The 22,845-nt window shown below is 45.0% G+C and overlaps 1 protein-coding gene across 4 annotated transcripts; it reads left to right on the top strand.

The window, feature by feature from the left end:
- Positions 1 to 541: 541 nt before the first annotated feature.
- LGALS8 (galectin 8) lies at positions 542 to 22,563 on the top strand. 4 transcript variants are annotated; one of them, XM_028844041.2, is made up of 11 exons: positions 542 to 593; positions 2,474 to 2,617; positions 10,506 to 10,594; positions 11,989 to 12,118; positions 13,527 to 13,646; positions 14,913 to 14,969; positions 16,017 to 16,043; positions 16,171 to 16,293; positions 16,810 to 16,898; positions 18,012 to 18,177; positions 21,297 to 22,563. In XM_028844041.2, exons 2-11 carry the CDS (start codon positions 2,573 to 2,575, stop codon positions 21,444 to 21,446), a joined length of 996 nt encoding a protein of 331 aa, XP_028699874.1. In that variant the 5' UTR covers positions 542 to 593; positions 2,474 to 2,572; the 3' UTR covers positions 21,447 to 22,563.
- The last annotated feature ends 282 nt before the right edge of the window (positions 22,564 to 22,845 follow it).

Raw genomic sequence — 22,845 nt, 5'->3', positions numbered from 1 at the left:
AAAACCCTGGCATTGACCCCGTGGACCTGGGCGCCCCGGGAAGGCCAGCGCTGGGTCCAGGCAGGCGGGGCCTGTGCGGTGATCACCCCGGGTCCCGGAAAGTCCCAGCCCTGAGCGCCCTCCTAGACCTGGAGGCCTGGAACAGCCAAGTGGACGTTGGCCCACTTGCTGCGGAAGAGAAAGCCTTTCTCTTCTTTCCTTCCCATTTTCCTACCACCTTCCACCCACTCCGCCTTCGGGGCAAAGGCAGCCAGATCCACCCAGGACACATTCTTTGTCCTTATCTTCTGTGCTCTCCCACAGCAAGCCAGTCGCGGTCCAAGGCCCCAGAGGCTGTGCAGGAGGCCGAGCTGGGTGGCGATCAGTGGCGGGTCCCTGTCCAAAATCCAGCAGAGCCGCCAGGGACGCTCCATACACAGACGGCGCAGCGCGGGTAGGGTGGGGAGACCACAGCGGGAGAGCCAGGAAGTGAACGAGGACTGACTCCTGTCGCTTCCCGTAGCCGCCCACGGACGCCCCAGCCGGGAACCGGACGGCACCTAGCGGCTGACAAACAACTTGCTCCGTGGAGCGCCTGAAACACCAGTCCTTGGGTGAGTAGCGCGACCCCCGGCCACTGGGACAGTCGCTAGGGGAGTGGCTGCTCTGAGGGCCTCGCCAGTGGAGGATGGCATTCGGATGTCACGCCTCCTAAATCACAATTTGATGGGTGGGACAGTGTCCAGTCCACCCCAACCCGCAGGTCCTCACCGCGGCAGAGCCGGGGCTGGGTGGCGGGGACGCTGCCTCTGCAGGCGAGGTTGCTCCGGGGCATAAGGGGTTATCAGGAGTCGCGGCCTTTCTTGTACATCCCTGGCTGGAGTCAGGCTGTTTGTCCTGGGGTGTCTCCTCGCTGCAAATCCACCGCACCTGTGCTGCTTTCTACCCTGTTCCCTCCTAACCTGAGGCCTAGAGCCACCTTCAAGTGGAGGAATCTGGGGAAGCTTCCGTCCCGGAATTTGTAGTGACATTGCTTTCCCTCCCTCTAACACGCGCTTTAGGATGCCGAGTCATTTGACTGCAGTATTAAACATTACAAAGGGCAAGTCATGTGACTTCCTTTGACCGTACGTGAAACTTAAGTGATGGCTTCTTGTGATGCATACGAAGTGGTCATGCTGGCGGGACCTGTCCCTGGGGATACTTCAGGGGTTGCGTGATTTAATGCAAGCCGATGATTTAAATTGGGTCACTCGCTGGTTATCACACATGTGTATGGCAACTCGGCATCCATTCTTTTTGCTCTTGTTCTTGCTTCCTGTATTGAGTCACGGAGCCAGAGTTTTGAGGTTTTGACTAACGAATTAAGTTAATGACATAGACTGGGGTTATATTTAGGTGGTAAACCAAGAGGGGTACAGTTTTTTTCTTAATAAAGAAAAAGTAATAGATTTGATCGGTGTGTATTGTTGGTGTGCGGTATAATGACAATTGCTGGAAGTAAAATACAGGAAGCTCTAGTTTCGTTTCCCCTTTAGTTCTGCTTAAAGTCATCGAGTTTTTCCTAGAGTTATTAAATGTAGTGTCCATGGGTGCTTTTATCTTAAAAAATGTGGCTAATGCTTTCCAACACTCCCCTGCCCTGTGATTTTTTTTTTTAAAGCAGCAGAGAAAATTGTATCTTAATAGTATTAAAATTATTGGATTTCCACACCTTGATTTGTTTAAATTGGAGGAAGAAGAGCAATTCTTTTTATTCACAATAATAATAGCTAACATAGCACTTACTCTTTCACTATTTTATTAACTCAATCCTCAGAACAAACCAATGATGTGAATACTGTAATTATTGTCCTTTTATGGAAATGAAAAGTGAAATGAATACCTCTGATAATTGTACAGGACTGTTTGATTAGTAATGGCCATTAATTAATTAGTTTGTTTTTTTGAGATGGAGCCTCGTTCTGTTGCCCAGGCTGGAGTGCAGTGGCACGATCTTGACTCACTTCAACCTCCACCTCCCAGGTTTAAGCAATTCTCCTGTCTCAGCCTCCTGAGTAGCTGGGACTGCAGGTGCATGCCACCACATCTGGCTAATTTTTGTATTTTTAGTAGAGATGGGATTTCACCATATTGTTCAGGCTGGTCTCGAACTCCTGACCTCAGGTGATCCACCCGCCTTGGCCTCCCAAAGTGCTGGGATTACAGGCGTGAGCCACCATGCCTGGCCTATTTTAGTATTTTTAATAATAAATTCCATGTTAGAAATTTTCTACTGATGTATTTTCTAAGTCAGTATTTCCTACACTCACAATCCAAAATTGTTTAGTATATGAGCACACTGGTAAGAATGGGAGGCAGATCTTTGATTGTAATAACATTCTATTATTTGGTAAATATCAGTAACATAATGTATAATTTAAATTTTAAAATAGGATATGAAGAAAAATGCTGCATGCTTACTTTTCTTTTCCTCTGTTTTTACTTTACACAGGGCCAGTGCCTCAGTTTCAATCCAGGTAACCTTTAAATGAAACTGGCCTAAAATCTCAGGTCATACACAGAAGAGACTCCAACAAGAAGCTGGAAAAGGATGATGTTGTCATTAAACAACCTACAGAATATCATCTATAACCCGGTAACTGAGTTCTAGAAAACAACGTTTTACCTATGCCAGGATTGAGAGCAGATCCAATACAATATTAATTATCCATTGGGAGACAGGGCAAAAATAAAAGCCAGCGAACATATTTAAAGCACCTACTATGTAATAGGGATGGTGGTGGGCGCTGACTACAAAACAGCTGTCGTCCTCTAGTGGAGGAAGAAGTCACGATGGCAATATGACGTGATGAAACAGTGTTATAAACAGGGAACGTCTGGGTAGAGTGGAGGGAATGCCAACTTTTGGTAATGGGAGGAGGCTCAGCTAATCATAAATTTTAGTTTTTAAAGGCAAATGGATTTCTTACTCTACAAGTTTTTCATTTTCTTTTTTAATTAGAGCTGTCCATGAGAAGTTAGTGTCCCGATCTTTCCCTCAGCCTTTCAAATACTGCTTGGCACTTGAGCAGGGAAAATGTCAAAAGCCAGTGGGGAGACGGAGAGTGAGAAGTAGTAAAGGGTCTCGTGCAGTTCAGGCTGGTCCTAGAACCCCTGAATGACTGTAATTGCTGGAAATTGCCCTGTAATCCTAAGCAGTAAAGAGCTTGTTTTAGTTTTATGTGGTGGTGAGAATCTTTAGGAATGTCTAGTTTCCACTTATTTGAAGCTGACTCCTGAATTGAGGTCTGGGAAAGGACAGCCACTTTTTTAGTAAACCCCCTAGAAGATTCTTGGGCAAAAGGAAGGGCGAGAATCCTTGAAATAAGGCCCTAAACCAGTTTTGTTAGTGTGTGTGGGTTCAAGTTTTTGTCATTTACTTTATAGCTGTAATTCCTTTTTCCCTAAGTTTTAATGTCATTGTGTAAGAATGAGGTATCACTGCTGTATCAAGCAAAGTCAGTTTTAGGAGAAATAGCCGTACAGTGGCAGTAAGTTTTAAAAAGATGACTTCCTGAAATGGAAGCTAGTGAGACATTTAAGATGACTTTGTGCATGTTAGAGTGAAAAACATCTCAAGGTTGTAAACTGATTTCCTGCAAAGATCTTTAAAAAACAACAACAAACTAGGCTGCCTGCCGGGGGTATCTGAAGTTTCATTTTGGCTCAAGCTGGGAGAATGGATGAAGGTTACACTGTTCAATTCTGCCCTTCACACAGAAAAGAAGATACTTTCATAGACACAATACCTGCATATCTTGATTCTCTCATACTGATGATTCCTGTAGTTTCTGCGGTCAGTACTCTCAACTATTGAGGTGGAACAAAAATAAGTAGACTTCATTTCCTGAGGAAGGGGATCTGGAGAAGTCAAGTTCTGCTCCAGGGCAGAAAATGCCTTGGCTCCTGTGGCATGGTCTGGATGCTGTTCTGAGGATAATGCGTTTCCAAGGGAGATATTTTTGGCAAATAGCTTTTTTTTCTTTCTTTTTAAATTTCTCTATTTTTTAATCAGTTCTCACAAAAGAGTAGGAAAGTTAGAGGTAGAAAGACTGAACTGAATGGCAAAAACATTTTGCTCTGTCTTTAAATTTCACTACTGTAAAATATTTATAGTATTAAGGGCCCGTATTGCACTGAATTTCTTTCATTTGTAGCTAGTTGCCCTTTCAATGTTCCACAAAAAAAGGCTGTAAATAATTTTATTTATTCAATTAATTTAAAAGGATTTTTTTTTGAGACGTAGTTTCCCTCTGTTTGCCCAGGCTGGAGTGAAATGACGGAATCTCGGTTCACTGCAATTTCTGCTTCCTGGGTTCAAGCAATTCTAGTGCCTGAGCCTCCTGAGTAGCCGGGACTACAGGCACCGGCTACCATGCCCAGATAATTTTTGTGTTTTTAGTAGATACAAGGTTTCACCATGTTGGCCAGGCTGGTCTCAAACTTCTGACCTCAGGTGATCTGCCCATCTTGGCCTCCAAAAGTGCTGGGATTACAGGCGTGAGGCACCGTGCCTGGCCAACTTAGTTATTTAATCAATTAGTATATTTTATAAGCTAGACTTAGGAAAACTGTTTTCAGCCAGGCGCGGTGGCTCACACCTGTAATCCCAACACTTTGGGAGGCTGAGGCAGGTGGATCATGAGGTCAGGAGTTCAAGATCAGCCTGGCCAAAATGGTGAAAATAAATACAAAATTATTTTTTGTATTTCTACTAAAAAATAAAAAATTAGCGAGGCGTGGTGGTGGCCTCCTGTAGTCCCAGCTACTCGGGAGGCTGAGGCAGGAGAATCTGGGAGGCGGAGGCGGAGGTTGCAGTGAGCCAAGATGGTGCCACTGCACTCCAGCCTGGGTGACAGAGTGAGACTCTATCTCCAAACAAACAAACAAACAAAACACACACACACACACAAAACCTGTTTTCTTGAATCATGGTTATTTTGTTACTGATAGGTTTAATGAGTAAATATTTATTGAGTGTCAGTATTCTTTATTAGGCATTATAAACACATCACCACTTTTTAATTTTTATTTCATTAGTCTTTCCAATTTTTTTTTTTTTTTTTTTTTTTTTTTAAGACAGAGGCTCGCTCTGTCACCCAGGCTGGAGTGGAGTGGTGCAATCTTACCCCACTGCAACCTCCACCTCCTGGGCTCAGCCTCACAAATAGCTGGGACTACAGGCATGCACCACCATGCCTGGCTAATTTTTGTATTTTTTTCCGGTAGAGACAGAGTTTTGCCATGTTTCTCAGTCTGGTCAAGCACTCCTCCTGCCTTGGCCTCCCAAAGTGTTGGTATTACAGGCATGAGCCGCCATGCCTGGCCTATTTCTAATATTTTGGTCCACATTGGTGTTAGACCAACTGTCCACATTAAGTTTTCTTGGAAAAGATGAAGTAAATATTGTGACTGGCCTATGTATTTTTTCCCCTATTTAGTATATTTCTTTGACTAGTTCAACTGATAGAATTCCAAGACTTAGTCAGGCTCTAAGGCTGGGTCCAGAGGCTCACGCCTGTAATTCCAGTACTGTGGGAGGCCAAGGCTAGTGGATCACTTGAGCCCAGGAGTTCAAGACCAGTTTGAGCAACATAGTGAGACCTTGTCTCTCTATAAAAATACAAAAATTAGCTGGGCATTGTGGTGCACATCTGTAGTCCTACGAGGAAGGCTGAGGTGGGAGGATTGCTTGAGCCCAGGAGGTTGAGGCTGCAGTGAGTAGTGAGTGTGGACTCTGTGCTCCAGTCTGGGTGACAGAGCAAGAACCAAGCTCAAAAATAAAAATAAAAACTCAGAGGCCGGGCTCGGTGACTCACGCCTGTAATCCCAGCACTTTGGGAAGCCGAGGCGGGAGGATCACTTGAGGTCAGGAGTCGAGACCAGCCTAACATAGTGAAACCGTGTCTCTACTAAAAATACAAAAATTAGCCAGGCATGGTGGCGGGGGCCTGTAATCCCAGCTACATGGGAGGTTGAGGCAGGAGAATTGCTTGAACTTGGGAGGTGGAGGTTGCAGTGAGCTGAGATTATACAAGTGCACTGCAGCCTAGGCAACAGAGCGATACTTCATCAGAAAGAAAGAGAGAGAGAAGAGAGAGAGAGAAAAGAAAGAAAGAAAGGAAAGAAAGAAAGAGGAGGAGGAGGGGAGGGAAGGAAGGAGGGAGGGAGGGAGGGTGGGAGGAAGGAAGGAAGGCAAGCAGGCAGGCTTCCTTTTCTGTTTTTTTTTTTTTTTTTTCCCTTTTCTTTATTTATTTTTTTAAGAGACGGAGGCTTGCTCTGTTGCCCAGGCTGGAGTACAGTGGTGCGATCTCATCTCACTGCCACCTCCGCCTCTTGGGTTCTAGCAATTCTCCTGCCTCAGCCTCCCGAGTAGCTGGGACTACAGGTGCACACCGCCACGCCCAGCTAATTGTTATTTTGTGTTTTAGTAGAGACAGGGTTTCACCATGTTGCCCAGGCTGGTCTCGAACTCCTGAGCTCAGGCAGTCCGCCCGCCTTGGCCTCCCAAAGTGCTAGGATTAGAGGCGTGAGCTACCGTGCCTGGCTGCTTCCTTTTCTTTCTATTGAATTTGAATGAAGAATTTGGAAGACAGTATCTTTACTTCATACCAGGAATGCTGTCAGTGAAATTCCTTGTTTGGCAGTTCATTATCTACCTATATATTTTATTTTTCTTGTTGTTTATAGAGTTCTTAAGGTATGATTAAATGCTAGCTGGTTAAGAAATTATTTAGAAATGAAACAGAATTGGTTGTTACTCTAAACCCCCTCTTTTTTTTTTTTTTTGAGGCAGAGTTTTGCTCTTGTTGCCCAGGTTGGAGTGCAATGGCCTGATCTCAGTTCACTGCAGCCTCTGCCTCCCGCGTTCAAGTGATTCTCCTGCCTCAGTCTCCTGAGTAGCTGGGATTACAGTCATGGGCCACCACGCCCAGCTAATTTTGTATTTTTAGTAGAGACGGGGTTTCTCCATGTTGGTCAGGCTGGTCTTCAACTCCCAACCTCAAGTGATCCGCCACCTCCCAAAATGCTGGGATTACAGGTGTGAGCCACCATGCCTGGACCCCATTTTTTTTTTAAAGATGTTGAATTGGTCAGAGTTTGTAGTTACAAGCAACAGAAGCCAACTCTTTAAGCAGAAAAGGAATTTGCTAAATGATAGTGCGGCTGGGAGAATAGGTAGCCACAGATATACAAGCATGCTATAGGACCGTTCCCATGAAGAGGCGTCTGTTGTCACCACTGGACACAGATGGTACTGTGTCTCTGCTACTTTACCAATGCCACTGCTGTCTCTGGCCCCAGATGTAGCCCCCTCTGACCCTGGATGTAGCTCCCTCTGGCCCCAGATGTAGCCCCCTCTGACCCCGGATGTAGCCCCCTCTGACCCTGGATGTAGCTGCCTCTGACCCCGGATGTAGCTCCCTCTGACCCTGGATATAGCTGCCTCTGACCCTGGATGTAACTTTCTCCAACCCCAAATACAGCTGCTGCCCCCTTGCCAGAGTGAATACTGCATCATTGTGGCTGCTTCTTGTCACTGGTTCTTACTTAAAATCTGAGCTGGAAATTCTAATTGGCAGTTTTGTCCCCTGCTCTTACCTTGTTGCAGTCTAGATGAGGTCTTATGTTCATAAGGTAGGGGATTTTCCAGATATGGAAGGGGATACCAATTTTCAGCAGCCAAACAGAGTATCACATTTTCGCTCTAATTATGTTTCCTGGGTGTCTGACTCTTACGCTTCTTTCTAGCTGCAGTCTGCCTAATAGAGAGCCTTGCATCCAGAAGCTCATTACCTCCCAAAGCAACCCCAGCACTTTGGGAGAATCACTTTGAGCCCAGGAGTTGGAGACCAGCCCAGCAACATGGCAAAACCCCGTCTCTACTAAAAATACAAAAAATTAGCTGGGCATCCCAGCTACTTGGAAGGCTGAGGCAGGAGAATGGCTTGAACCCGGGAGGTGGAGGTTGCAGTGAGCTGAGATCATGCCACTGCACTCTAGCCTGGGGTTTTTTTTTTTTAAGACTCTGTCTTAAAAAAAAAAAAAACAAGTGATGGGAATAGATTGTTTTGTCTCAAAAAGCTCTTTCCAGCTCTAAAATTAAACATATAATTAAAAATATTTTTGTGGTTATAAAAATGTCGATGCTTGCTGGGCGCGGTGGCTCAAGCCTGTAATCCTAGCACTTTGGGAGGCCGAGACGGGTGGATCACGAGGTCAGGAGAGCGAGACCATCCTGGCTGACACGGTGAAACCCCGTCTCTACTAAAAAATACAAAAAACTAGCCGGGCGAGGTGGCAGGCGCCTGTAGTCCCAGCTACTCGGGAGGCTGAGGCAGGAGAATGGCATGAACCTGGGAGGCAGAGCTTGCAGTGAGCTGAGATCCGGCCACTGCACTCCAGCCTGGGCGACAGAGCTAGACTCCGTCTCAAAAAAAAAAAAAAAAAAAAAGTAAAAATATCGATGCTTATTATAGACATCTGCAAAGTAAGAAAGTATATAAAGAAAAAAATTAAAATCCCATCCTCCCCCATGAAAACTATTGTTATCATTTTTGGCTGACTTCTTTAGTGTTTTTCTTTTTTTAATTTTGAATTTTTTTGAGTATGTAGTAGGTATATCTATTTATGGGGTATATGGGGTATTTTGATACAGGATACGATGTGATTAATTAGCAAGGTTTTCTTTTTAATGCTCGTATTTATTTAGTTGAAATCATACTATATATGCCTTTATAGATTACTTTCTCACTTAATTACTAAAATTTGTGTTATTACATATTTCGCATAAATATAATTTTAACATGAAATTTGAAGTTATAAAAACCTCTCGTTTTATTAAGAGATTAACGCTATGAAACATGCTGCTATATATTTTTGGAACCAGCTGTGACCCAAAAGATCAAGGTAGGGATGTAGGTCCTTCCCCATTCTCTACACACAAAATCAGCTACCCTGATGTGCAGCTGTAGCCCCAGTGTACACTCTCTGTTGTATTTTTTGTTCTCTGATGTCATGGGCCTTCCACCCTACTCCTAGCAATTGCTATGACAGCAAATAGATAACTGGCTTCCATAATTTCCCATCTTATTGCCTAAGGCAACAGGGAGCTTGTGGGCTCAGCTTGCAGTTCAGCAGCTGCTTTGTTGCCTCTCCTCTATAGGTATGAGGCCTGCCAGAGCCCACTTTTCAGACAGGTGAGAGTTCGTTCATTCACTATGCAATTACCGATCGTCTCTGGACCTCTCTCCTGGGGAGGTAAAGGTGATGAGCCAGTCCTGTCCCCTGCAGCCCACAGTCTAGGCAAACCGACACGCAAACAAACAGAATCCAAAGCGCTCTCACGAAGCCTCTGAGAGGGGCTGCCTCAGTCACCGAGGGAGCTTGAAGAGGGCTCCACAGAGGAGGCTGTGCCTGAAGTCGATTTCAGTTTAGGAGCTACCAATTGATAATCACTTTTCTGTGGCCCGTCTTATTTTATTTCTTATTTCTTGACAATCAGAAGTACCTTGGGTAGGTTTTACTGTGCACATCATAATTTGGGTGAGCTTGGTGTGAGGCGTAACGGTGTGTGGGCTGCGCATCCTGGTCAGATGCTCCAGATGGAGGCAGATGGCTGTGATGCAGGAGAGGCAGCCACACAGCACAGGTCCCCAGCCAGTGGACTGGGAGGACATTGTGGTCATCTCTGGGGAAGGGGAATGACAAGATCTGGTAGTGTGGCAGGTCCCAGAAGAAAAGGGCTGGGTTCTGGGCAGTGACGGTGCAGGTTGAGACCTGAATACTGGGTGGGGCCAACTGTAAGAGCCCACGCCTGCAGACTGGACTGGTGCAAGGTAGGTGGATGCCGTGTCTTGAAGACCCACAGGCACCCACTCATCCTCATGATCATGCAGTTCTCTGGTTTCTCACAGTGCAGTCTGGGTTGCAGTCTGGGAGTCCAGCGGAGAAGAGCAGGCCCTGGAATCCCAGGTGTGGGGGTGTGGCTTAACTTGGAGCTTCCTTCAGAGGCAGTGAGTGCTTGTCATCGTCTCCATCAGCATTGGCTTTTGGGCCTAGTGTGGCCTTGAACTTTCTGTTGGGATCAGCAGTGGAACAGTGGGAAAAGGAATGAGTAGACATGGCATTGCAACAACTGGTTTTTTTTTTTTTTTTTCTATTATAATTATCATATTAAGCAGAAGTTTTGCTTCACAAACTCTCAGCCAGATACAAACTACTGTGAATAATATTTCATATCTTGTGTCTCTTTCCAAAGAGACATAGTGGTTTGCAGCTATTGCAAATATCCTGGCCATGCGGTTCCTTTTTATAGCTGTTTGAATAGGAAAGATGACTTGGAAAATGCTGGATTCTGAGCAGATTTATGTGCAGCCTTAAAAAACGTAGTTTTTCTCTATCAATAATGAGTTTGGATTGTAATTGCTTAGAAAGTAATGTTGTTTATGTAAACGTACATTTGTTAAATTTTTTTTTCTTAGGTAATCCCGTATGTTGGCACCATTCCTGATCAGTTGGATCCTGGAACTTTGATTGTAATACGTGGGCATGTTCCTAGTGATGCAGACAGGTAAAATCATTGTGCTGAAGGAAGGAGCATGAATAAGCTGTGTTTTTGTGATTGTGGAACGATAACAAAGAGTAATGTGGGAGAGACCATTTGATACTTTGAGGCCTAATTTGCTTTCGTCAGCATCCCTGGCCAAGGTGCTGAGGAGCGTGGAATGAATGACTAAATAAAGGTTATTGGGATTTATTTCATTGCTGTAAGTCTGATTTCAGTATAAAAAATTAGAACTATCAGCTGGATGTGGTGACTTACACATGCTTTTCCAGCACTTTGGGAGGCCAAGGCGGGAGGACTGTTAGAGGCCAGGAGTTTGAGACCAGCCTGGGCAACATAGTGAGACCCTCCCATCTGTTAAAAAAAAAAATTTTTTTTTAAAAATTAACTGGGCATAGTGGTGTGCGCCTGTAGTTCCAGCTACTCAGGGGGCTGAGGTAGGAGGATCACTTGATCCCAGGAGTTTGAGGTTGCAGTGAGCTGTGATCAAGCCACTGCACTCCAGACTGGGTGACAAAAAAAAAAAGAAAAAGAAAAAGAAAAAAAGAATTAGGTATGTCATTAAAGAAAGGAATTGTGGTCAGATGACAGGGATAGTCTAGTTGTAGTCTGACATTCCCACAGCATCACAGAAGATCCAGTTCAGATGGTTTTACTGAATACTTGCTTTGGATGCAAGCTGTGGTATCGTTAGTGTTGGGCTTGGCTCTGTGTACCTAACACCTGAAGAGCAGTGGTTTAAGTGAGATGTGAAAATTAAGTCTCAAGGAGACAGCCCAGGCCTTTCAGTCAACTCCTTCAAGTCGTTAGAGAAGGAGACTCCTTCCAGCTCACCACTCTGCTATCTTGAGGGTGAGGTGAGGTCCCTTTTCCCGTTATCCTTGGCAGCTAGATTTCCAGCCCTCACCTCTGTGCTTTGGGTAGCTGGATGGGTGCACATGGTGTTTGCGGGGAAGCAGAGATGAACAAAAGGCAAGTGCTTGCTGACTTTGAAGGCAGTTTCCAGTAGTCTTCCCTGAGCCCTTCACTTCCATCTTATCAGCAGAGCTTTAGCTGCACAGGCAGGCCTAGCTGCAAGGAAGGCTGGGAAAGGTAGGTTTTTATTCTGGGCAGATTCAGACCCATTTCAAACTCGGGGGCTGTGTTACTGAGGAAGACAGAGAAGAAGATTAGGCAGCCAGCTCTTTCGGCCTCATAGTGAATGAACGAGGAGGGATCCGTCAGTCCGGTCACTGGGCCTGGAGTGTAGTGCCTGCTGGGCCGTTCACGGGAGCTTTCCTTTCTGAGCACTCTTGGGGCCCCTGTGTCTTCCCTCATAGATTCCAGGTGGATCTGCAGTATGGCAGCAGCGTGAAACCTCGCGCCGACGTGGCCTTTCATTTCAATCCTCGTTTCAAAAGGGCCGGCTGCATTGTTTGCAATACTTTGATAAAAGAAAAATGGGGACGGGAAGAGATCACCTATGACACGCCTTTCAAAAGAGAGAAGTCTTTTGAGATCGTGATTATGGTGCTGAAGGACAAATTCCAGGTAGGTTTTGGAGAGGACCAGGTTGAGTCCTCATGAGCGAGCGGGACTGCACAGGGGCGCTTTTCACGTTTGTGAGCCCGGCCTTCTATTTCCTACACCTGAGACATGGTTTGTTTGGCTTTGTAGTTTTTCTCCATAAAAGGACCAGGAAGGCACCTAAATGTGAGGTGTGGCACCACTACTCTCCAGCCAGTTGTTGCCGTGCAGAAATATGGTCCATTGTGACCAGATCTTTTTATTAGATCCTGTTTCTCCTAGCAGGGCTGAGTTCTGAATTGACACAGTATTATGTTAATGATGGGAGGGTAAGTTATAATATAACCGCCACCATCCGAAGAGCTAACAAGGGCAATCCTAGCATAGAAATCAGAAGGGTTTTATAAATTCAAGTCTTGCCACAAGATAGTTCTGTAGGATCGAGAGTTTAGATCCAGAGGAGATCCTAGAAATCCTTGATGTCACTTCCATCTCTGGCTTCATGGAGTGTCTTATACCTAGCGTGTATGTGTACGGTTGAATTTGGTCCTAGAGGCTCTTACACCGGCTGGCACTCCGGCCTGTGGAGCTTTCCCAGGGTAGAGGTTTGTACCAGTGTGAGAACAGACCCACATGTCTTTGGCACAGATCCTTTCTGATCTTTAGGATACCGCTCCCGCCCAAAAATCTTTCTGAATCTCCCAAACTCCATTCACCTCTCCCTTCTCTGGCCTTTCCAGCCGTGTCTGTATCATTCTTTTTAACCATTTTTTAACAGTTGTGCTTTGGCTTGATGTGTTTATTTTGCCCCCACAATGGGATTTGAAGCTCCTTGAGTCAGAGACTGTATTGTATGCTGCTTGCGTTTTCTGCCTATAACCTAACCTGGTACCTGGCATTTGAGAGGGAGGGAGGAGGAGCAACGTAGAGTGCTGAGGACCTGCGGAAGCTACTTTCTCGTCATCTTGCTACTGTAGTCTGTTGAGGTAGAGATTGTTCCTACTTCAGAATATGAAAACCGAATCTTAAAAATATGTTGAGTAACTTGTCCATATTAGTTTTATTTAGCAAAGTCAACAGATTTTGATCTTTAACCTGGGTGCACGACCTCCAGGGCACCTGTGCCTGGGCTTCCAGGAGACCTTCGAACCCAGATGTCTCACATGTGTGCAGAGGCTCACAGAGGCACACGCACCTGGATTTGTGACTGCGTGTTTGTCTGGGGAGAGACAGTTCCTGGTGCTTAATCAGATCAGGAACTCGAAGTTCAGAAGCACTGCTAGTGTTTTGGGTGCTTTTGGTTACAGTGTGGTCAGATGTGTGTGGAGACCTGTGGGAAAGGGTATAAAATTGGATGCAAGGAAACATTTGGATAAGAAGTTAATTTATTAACTTCTTTTTTTGGGGGGGGTTGTCTTCTGTATCTTCCTAGGTGGCTGTAAATGGAAAACATACTCTGCTCTATGGCCACAGGATCGGCACAGAGAAAATAGACACTCTGGGCATTTATGGCAAAGTGAATATTCACTCCATTGGTTTTAGATTCAGCTCGGTGAGTGACCTGCCACAGCTTGGGGTCTTTTATGAGGATGGTTTTTGATGAGATGGTAGAAAAAGTCTTCAAATAACACTTCTATTGACATAAAAAGGACGGCTCTCCCTGATTGCAGTATTAATTTTTTGGAAGTGAACTATTCACACTAGCAGAAGGGTTTTTATCAGCCAGCGCTTCATTGTCTGTAGGATCTCAAATCTCGTGTGGTTTTAGCAAAACACACATTGTTTTTAGCTGGGTAGTGGCTATTGCCTTTGCATGGGTGTAAAATGGACTATTTCCATAAGAGAGTTTCCTAGACTGGGAGTGTCTGAGTCAAAGAGCACAGTCATGTGTTGCATAAGGACAGTTCAATGATGAACTGCACATACAACAGTGGTCCCATAAGCTTGTCATACTGTATTTTTACTGTACCTTTTCTATGTTTAGATAAGTTTATATGCACAAATACTTACTATCCCGCTCTGGTTGCCTACAGAATTCAGTACAGTGCATGCTGTACAGATTCACTGTCCAGGAGCAACAGGCCACACCCTACAGCCTAGGTGTGTAGTAGGCAGTACCATCTAAGGTTGTTAAGTAATATTCTGTGATGTTCGCACGATGACAAAAATCACCTAAGGACACATTTCTCAGAACGTACCCCCTTCGGCCAGGCACAGTGGCTCACACCTGTAATCCCAGCACTTTGGGAGGCCAAGGAGGGCGGATCACGAGGTCAGGAGATCGAGACCATCCTGGCTAACATGGTGAAACCCCGTCTCTACGAAAAATACAAAAATTTAGCCGGGCGTGGTGGCGGGTGCCTGTAGTCCCAGCTACTCGGGAGGCTGAGGCAGGAGAATGGCGTGGGCCCAGGAGGCGGAGCTTGCAGTGAGCCAAGATCGTGCCACTGTACTCCAGCGACACTCTGTCTAAAAAAAAAAAAAAAAAAAAAAGAATGTACCCCCTTGGTTAAGCAACACGTGACTGTATTTGCATTGAACATTTTGATAGATACTAACTCACCCTTCTTCACGAGGATAAAAACAATTTGCATTCTCAGCTGCCATCTTCCCACCTTCTTGTTGACATTACCTCTTACTCTGTGTAATGTTTGCCAATCTGATGGGGGCCGGAAAGGACCCCAGTGTTAAGTGTATTTTTGGATCATAGTTTTCAAGCATATTTTTAGTACCATTTATAATTTTTTGATATGTCAAACAGATTATATATAGAAAATATTTTCTACTGGATGTTACAAATTAATCTTTATTTTCTCAGGATTTACAGAGTACCCAAGCATCTGGTCTGGAACTGACAGAGATAAGTAGAGAAAAGGTAAATACTAAATCTTTTAATGAGCCACTGGTTCAAAAATGTTGTTTTAGCTCTCATATAAATGAAGTGGCAAGAAGGCTGGGTTTTTGAAAATTATGCTTTTAGAACGCAAGTAATCATTTGAAAATTGAGATCCATACTTGTGGTGCCAGGCACTCAATAAGTTTTTGCTGACGCTTCACCAGTCAGTTTATGTAACTGCCACTCACTGTTCTTATGTAAAAAGAACTCTCTCACTCTTAACTGCTGAATAGTACTGTTCTGGGGTATTTCCGAATATTGAACATCAGCCAGTGCACTGGCAAATGAACTTCCACGTGCATCTTCAACCCCTGGGAGAATAACTGCAATGTAAAAACACGCCGTTATTAATGGAGAAAGTGAGGTCTTACTGACTGGCACGTTCACAACTCACAGACAGAATAGAATCTCAGCATTCTGGGGGCACCTTGGAAAGGACAACTAAGACACGTTTGAAGTTCATGTAGTCCTGGGTAAATGTGGTGGCTCAGGCCTGTAATCCCAGCACTTTGGGAGGCTGAGGTGGAGGATTGCTTGAGCCTAGGAGTTTGAGATCAGCCTGGGCCACATAGGGAGAACCCCATCTCTACAAAAAATTAAATTATCCGGGCATGGTGGCGCATGGCAGTGATCCCAGCTTTGGGAGGCTGAGGTAGGAGGATGACTTGAGCCCAGGAGGTTGAGGCTGCAGTGAGCCATGATTGAGCCACTGCACCCCAGTGTGGGTGACAGAATAAGACCCTATCTCTTAAAAAAAATTTCATATAGTTCTATGAAAAATTATTAATTTATGGTGGAGGATAAAGGACTCAATGAACAGGGATATCAGACTGTCTTCTCAACCTGTGTAGCCCTTCACACCATCCCATCCCATCATAAAGCACCAGCTGCCTGGAGGTCACACCAGAGTGGAGCAGGAACGTCCCCGGCTCCGGCCAGGCTCAGCTCAGCACAACCAAGGCTTCATATTATAAACTATAATTCTTCCCCTTCTCACGTTCTTGTGTTTTGTTTCTTTTCCAATAGGTTCCAAAGTCTGGCACGCCCCAGCTTGTGAGTATTTTTGCCTGGGTTATTTCATGTGGAATATTTTATAAAATTGCATAGAAAATGAACAGTTTAAACCTTGGAGGGCAGCTTCATTCATTCCATTCCTTACTGTAGAACTGTTTCCCTACAGCCTAGTAATAGAGGAGACATTTCTAAAATCGTACCCAGAACTGTCTACACCAAGAGCAAAGATTCGACTGTCAATCACAGTTTGACTTGCACCAAAATACCACCTATGAACTATGTGTCAAAGGTTTGAAGAGCCCCCAATTTTCTTAACTCTATATAAAAATTAAGTTGTAATGAGCTGTTACAAGTAACCTGTATCCACAGTAGAAGCCCAAAGCAGCCCCCACTGCATTTGTGTGCTGTCCCTGGACAGATTCGAGCGTCAACCAGGCCTGCCTCTGAGCCATTCCTGTGTATTTCCTCAGCGCCTCCCAGCTTGGCTGCTTCCCCTGCAAGCAGAACACAGTGCTGCCTCAGACCCCAGGCACAGGGGCCTTCCTGGGGTGTTTCACTCATACAGAGGGCATCGGGTCCCACCCTGTCACTCATTTCATTGTCTAAAATAAATCAGTGAGTGCGTGCCTCGAGCTGGGGACAGTGCTGCTGCAGGAGACCCAGCTGGGACCAAGGCAGACTGTCTCCCCTCCTGGGATTTACAGGGTCATGGCTCTGAAACATTCTCTAGTGTTCTTTGGACACGAGTTTTCCCTGGAGATCACTTTCTGCAGACCTCTTTGTCCTAACTGTGGCTTCTTTTCAGAGCCTGCCATTTGCTGCAAGGTTGAACACCCCCATGGGCCCTGGACGAACTGTCGTCGTTAAAGGAGAAGTGAATACAAATGCCAAAAGGTCAGTATCCTTGGGTAGCAGTCACAGTGCAGATACCTCCGTGCCTGTTACGCCTTCCACCCGTGAGCGGTCTTATGAGCTAGAATTAGGGCTAGTGTCAGAATCTTCATTTCCAAGGTGAGATGATTCAAGCAGGAGGTTAGATTGCTAACAGCTAGTTGGCGGCAGAGCCAAGACTAAAGCCCAGTGTTCTGACGTCACCTTTTTCTGGCCAGACGAGAGAGTAGCATTTTTGTCCACGAGGCCTACCCTTGCCTTGGAGAACTCCAGGGCAGCCCCGTAAGATCAGGCAACATTGTTTTTTCTTTTTTTTTTTTTTTTGAGATCGAGCCTCACTGTGTCATCCAGACTGGAGTGCAGTGTCGCAATCCCAGCACACCACAACCTCCGCCCCCTGGGTGTTCAAGCGATTCTCCTACCTCAGCCTCTGGAGTACCTGGGATTACAGGCGCACCACCACGCCCAGCTAGTTTTTGAACTTTTGTATTTTTAGTAGAGACAGGGTTTCACCATGTTGGCCAGGCTGATCTCGAACGCCTGACCTCAAGTGATCCGCCCACTTTGGCCTCCCAAAGTGCTGGGATTACAGGTGTGAGCCACCGCGTCCGGCCCAGGCAACATTTTTTAGGGCCCCTATTGTCATATGATTTAGAAAATTTCTGCTTTAACAACTTTTTCCAGAGATGTCCAGCCTTCTGAAAGCTTGAAATTAGAGCTATTTCCTAGAAAGTGGCATACTTTCAAGGAAGGAAGGAACACGGGTACATGATGAAAAGAGAATACCTGCTTGAGAGGATCCCAGGCTCCTGTGGCCTGAAGTAGTCATTTGGTTTAACTGGTGTTAAACCTTCAATTTCTGTCCAGCCACATCTCAACCTCAACGCTCATTTTCAAGGGTTTTAAATTTTTTTTTTTATTTTACAAGTAACAAATTAGTGGAATACTGAGTTTAAAATTTCAACTTCATCTGCATTCCCATGTCCATGTGGACACGTTTCACAGAGTTAGGGTCATAGTTCAAGCCTGGCCATTAACATTGCTGAAACTGCCACTACTCTGTCCTACTTGGTTAATTAAGGTTTGTTGTTTTGTTTTTTTTTCCTTTCTCAAAAGCTTTAATGTTGACCTACTAGCAGGAAAATCAAAGGATATCGCTCTACACTTGAACCCACGCCTGAATATTAAAGCATTTATAAGAAATTCTTTTCTTCAGGAGTCCTGGGGAGAAGAAGAGAGAAATATTACCTCTTTCCCATTTAGTCCTGGGATGTACTTTGAGGTGAGGTTACAGTTTTTGAAAATGGGACAGCACCAAGCATCCTGGGAGCAGGAGTAGGATAAGTGGTCCATTTAAATCAAGTCCTAACTCAGTATGTGGAGGTCGTGTATGTTTTTTGTTTACTTGGAGATTGTAATTTGCCCCATTTTATAATGTGGGCAATCAGTATAAATAGCAAAGCCAGTAGAGTGTCAAATTATGTGCACTGGAATTGACATTTGTCATCATATTAAAATTCCTGTGTAGCCCCATATTGATAGGAATGTAACCAGGAAGCTTGTCTCAGGACTGGAGTCACACATTTAATTGCAGAAGCGGACATGAGGACGTGGAGACCCTAAAACTGCTTGCTTGCACTGGCCATCACCTCCCATCAGGGTAGATGGTTTCAGGTGGCAGTCCTTTCTCCTAAGGAGTTAGTCTTGTTTGTATGTATTCAAGGAAAAATACATCAGTCCCTTGGAGCTAAAAGGCATGTAGTCCCGAGTCCCCAAATAGGTGACTATTGTAACACATACCTTTCCCAAAATATGTTTTTGGGATGCTGAGCAGAGAATCGTCTCCTTGCGATGCGGATGCCGGGTGGTTGGCCAGCCTCACTCACCAGCTCAGGTGCCACTGCCTCACACAGTCACTTAGGGTCATTGGTTTAGGTTATAACTCTACAGCATTTTAAACTGCCACATCCTCTGGACCATGTGGGTTCTTGAGGACTCATCAAAACCCGTTACTAAAAGCATGAGTATCAGGCGGAATAGATAGCAATGTGACATGCGTTATTTATTCCTAAGTTCCAGTCTAATGCAGCGCCCTGGTATGTGGAGCGTAGACAGATGTGGGCTAATCATGGAGGGTTCCCTGGAAATTGTGGATATTGGTTTGGAATTCAGAAAGCTGGGAAGGATGTGGAAGGCTGAAGGTTGGCTTTTCTAGATGTAGGGCTTGATCTGAACAAGTCCTTAGAGTGGGAAGGGCAGCACAGGGTTGCTGGCTTGGCAAGAGTCAAGGCGTAAAGGGTGACGTGGGGTTCGCTGGAGGGAAACAGAGGTGAGCGCTCTAGAAGGAAGTTGAGCCTTGTGGTGGGTGACAGGAAACCAATGATGTAACTTGTTTTGGACCTATCTCGGCCCCAAGTTTGGATTTACTATATTAATATAAAAAAGGACAATAATGATACATTCAAGTAATGCTGAAAGATACTAAGATGAAACTATCTCCAACTTCGTGATTGAAATCGTGCCATTAGGATTAGATGAACCATGTTCCAGGCCATTTTTTTTGCAGAGACAGTGAAAAGCATGGCTGGCTGAAGGAATGAATAGATGGATGTTGTATGCTTTTGAACAATCATCTTTTCCATTTAATTTTCTAATTCAGGAACAGTAATTATCCTCATGTTGATCACTGTTGACGATTTTCTGTACTGATCGGTCCTTTCCAGGGGCTTCCATCTCTTGCCTTTTAGCTATGCTTGCACTGAGATTATCTCAGGTCTTTCCATTATACCATCACTGTCATTTTAAATCTTCTTGCTGTTTCAAACACACTTTAGTTGTATCTACAGTGTTTTAAAAACAATCTCATTCAGTATTGTAATTTCATCCGTGGGCTCTTCCTCTGGATGGAATCCATGTTCCTCCCAGCTGTTCGGCAGCATCAGATGGTTGTGAGGGATTCTGTTGTTCTGTCTTCTTCTAGGCTGGGGGTCTTGCAAAGGATGTGCCTTCTTTTCATTTGCAGTAGTCTGCTCACCCAGAGGCATGTCATTTCTTTGCCACTTGCTTGTAATTCACTGGCTTTGTACTTGCTCTGATACAGTACAGGTGACTAATTGACTCCCTCTGCTGCCAACTTGGTTTTCCTTCTGAGCGATAGCATGAGGCTGTGTGTTTTGTGTTTTCTTGAGATTTTGTTAAATATATCCAGGGTCCCTTCTACCTGGTTGGAACTGGGATTTCCACCATTCTTGTGGGGACAGAATCTCAGGTTACATCTATTTCCCCAATCCTCTGTAGCCACAGAAGCTTCATTGGCCAGCTCTGTTATCAGAGTGCAGGACTTGAGCTGAAACTTCCTCCCTCCTGATTTTCCTTGGCAGCCCTTTCCACGGCTCCTGTCAAAAGAACGAAAACCCTCAACTTGCCGCTTTGCAGATTCAGGTTTTGTGCTTCATTCTGGCCTCTGGGGGTGGGGCCGGGTTGGCAGCAAGGCTGAGCTGCCCCTCCTTCTTCTGAAGCCTTCATGGGGGGCCAGGAGCACAGGGAGAGCTCAGTGCAGGGCCTCCCAGAGGCCTTCTCAGTGTGCGTGGAAACCCAGCCTGGCACTAGCAGCGTGGCGCCAGCAGTGTAAAGTTGAGGTGTAAAGGTGATGTAAAAGGCTGGTTGTTTTTTTGGTTTTTCATTGTTTTGAGTTTTGGGCACAGATGACTGTGAAGGGCAGACACTGCTGATGAATCTGAATGAATCTACCGGAATGCACAGCACTTCGCACTCATGGGATACCCAGCTTTGATGGCTTTGGACAAACACACTGAGGCTAAGATGTGCTGAGCTTATGGAATCAGGATCACCAAGCAGCTGTAAAAACCCTACCAAGTGCCTTAAGCTGCTGAAATTTCGTATTAATTGTCTGGCTTGTTCACGATCCTAGCGTTTGAGGCAGAAAAGACAGGATCCAAGTCCCTTGGTTCCAGGCTACTAGCTGGAAACAGCATCTCAGTGAACTAGAGCGACCACATTAGGAGTTTTCCTGCTTTAGGAGAGTCCCCAGCATCAGTGAGGAGGGGCAGCACTCCAGCTTTCCAGGAGCAAGGGGCAGGATGCGGCCGAGGGAGAGGGGCTGTTGAGGAAAGGAAGGCCGCAGGCCCTGGGGATGGTGTGAGGCTCCAGACACATCCAGGTCACTTCCCTGGGTGGGATGAGGCAGACAGTGCCACCACCAGGGACACTTTCGTTAGATTAGGGTCTTGGAAGTCACAGAAGGAAGTCAGCAGCAGCAGGCTAGGACTTTTCTACGTATAAAGAAATCAAATGGTTTATTCTGACACCCTGTTAGTGTGTAACACACACAAAATTTTAAACTAAGGGGAACCACTAATGGCATGTTTCCTTTCCTTTCAGATGATAATTTATTGTGATGTTAGAGAATTCAAGGTTGCAGTAAATGGTGTACACAGCCTGGAGTACAAACACAGATTTAAAGAGCTCAGCAGTATTGACACGCTGGAAATTAATGGAGACATCCACTTAGTGGAAGTAAGGAGCTGGTAGCCTACCTGCACAGCTGCTACAAAAACCGAAATACAGAATGGCTTCTATGATACTGGCCTTGCCAAATCGCATCTCACTGTCATTCTATTGTTTATATTGTTAAAATGAGCTTGTGTGCCCTTCGGTCCTGCTGGGTGTTCTCAGTCCTTGCCATGAAGTATGGCAGTGTCTAGCACTGAATGGGGAAACTGGGGGCAGCAACACTTACAACCAGTTAAAGCCACTCTGCCGTCTCTCCTACTTTGGCTGACTCTTCAAGAATCCCATTCAACAAGTATTTATGGAGTACCTACTAGAATACAGTAGCTAACATGTATTGAGCACAGATTTTTTTTTGGCAAAACTGTGCAAGGAGCTGGCATATACACTTAGTGGTCAAACAGACCAGTATGTTCCCTGTTCTCTTGAGCTTCGACTCTTCTGTGCTCTATCGCTGTGCACTGCTTTTTCTACAGGTATTACATCAACTCTAAGGGGTCCTCTGGGATTAGTTATGCAGCCGTTAAATCACCCGAAGACACTAATTTATCGAAGACACACCTCCTTCCCCAGTGATCACGCTCATAACCAGTGCGCTATCATATCCCATCACTGGGAGGACTGATGTTGACTTACATCATTTTCTTTATCACAATAAACATGTGGCTCTATTAGCTGCAAGCTTTACCAAATAATTAGCACGACATCTGAGCACAGCACAGAAATTAAGGCAAAAAAACCAAAGCAGAACAAGGAAATGGTGCTGAAATTAACCTGATGCCAAGCCCAAGACAGCTGATTTCTGTGTATTTGAACTTAGGGCGAATCCGAGTCTACAGACTCCTACAGAAAGCTTAAGGAAGAGGCAAGATGCATTCAATTTGAAAGGTATTTATGGGCAACAAAGTAAGGTCAGGATTAGACTTCAGGGAGTCATAAGGCAGGCAGTATCAGAAAGTGTACACCAACTAAGAGACCCACCAAGCAGGCAGAGGTAATGCAAACATCTGTTTTGTTCCCATGCAAATCACCACTCAAGGCCTCTGTTCTTAAGATTAGTCCATCATCATTAGCAACTGAGATCAAAGCACTCTTCTGCTTTAAGTGATTAAAATCAAACCTGTATCAGCAAGTTAAATTGTTGCATTTCTGTAATTTTTCTATTATTTGAGGGGAGTTGGCAGAAGTTCCATGTATATGGGATCTTTACAGGTCAGATCTTGTTTCAGGAAATTTCAAAGGTTTGGGAGTCGGGAAGGAAAAAAGCTCGCTCAGTGAGGATCATTTTATCACATTAAACTGGGGCAGAACTCTGCCAGGATTTAGGAATATTTTCAGAACAGATTTCAGTTAGATATTTCTATCCATATATTGAAAAGAATGCCATTGTCAATCTTATCTTTTAAAAAGTACTCAGTGT

Source organism: Macaca mulatta, chromosome 1 (genome assembly GCF_049350105.2).
Source record: "Macaca mulatta isolate MMU2019108-1 chromosome 1, T2T-MMU8v2.0, whole genome shotgun sequence".
NCBI classification, from domain to species: Eukaryota; Metazoa; Chordata; class Mammalia; order Primates; family Cercopithecidae; genus Macaca; species Macaca mulatta.
This window is presented reverse-complemented; position numbering and strand designations above follow the sequence as displayed.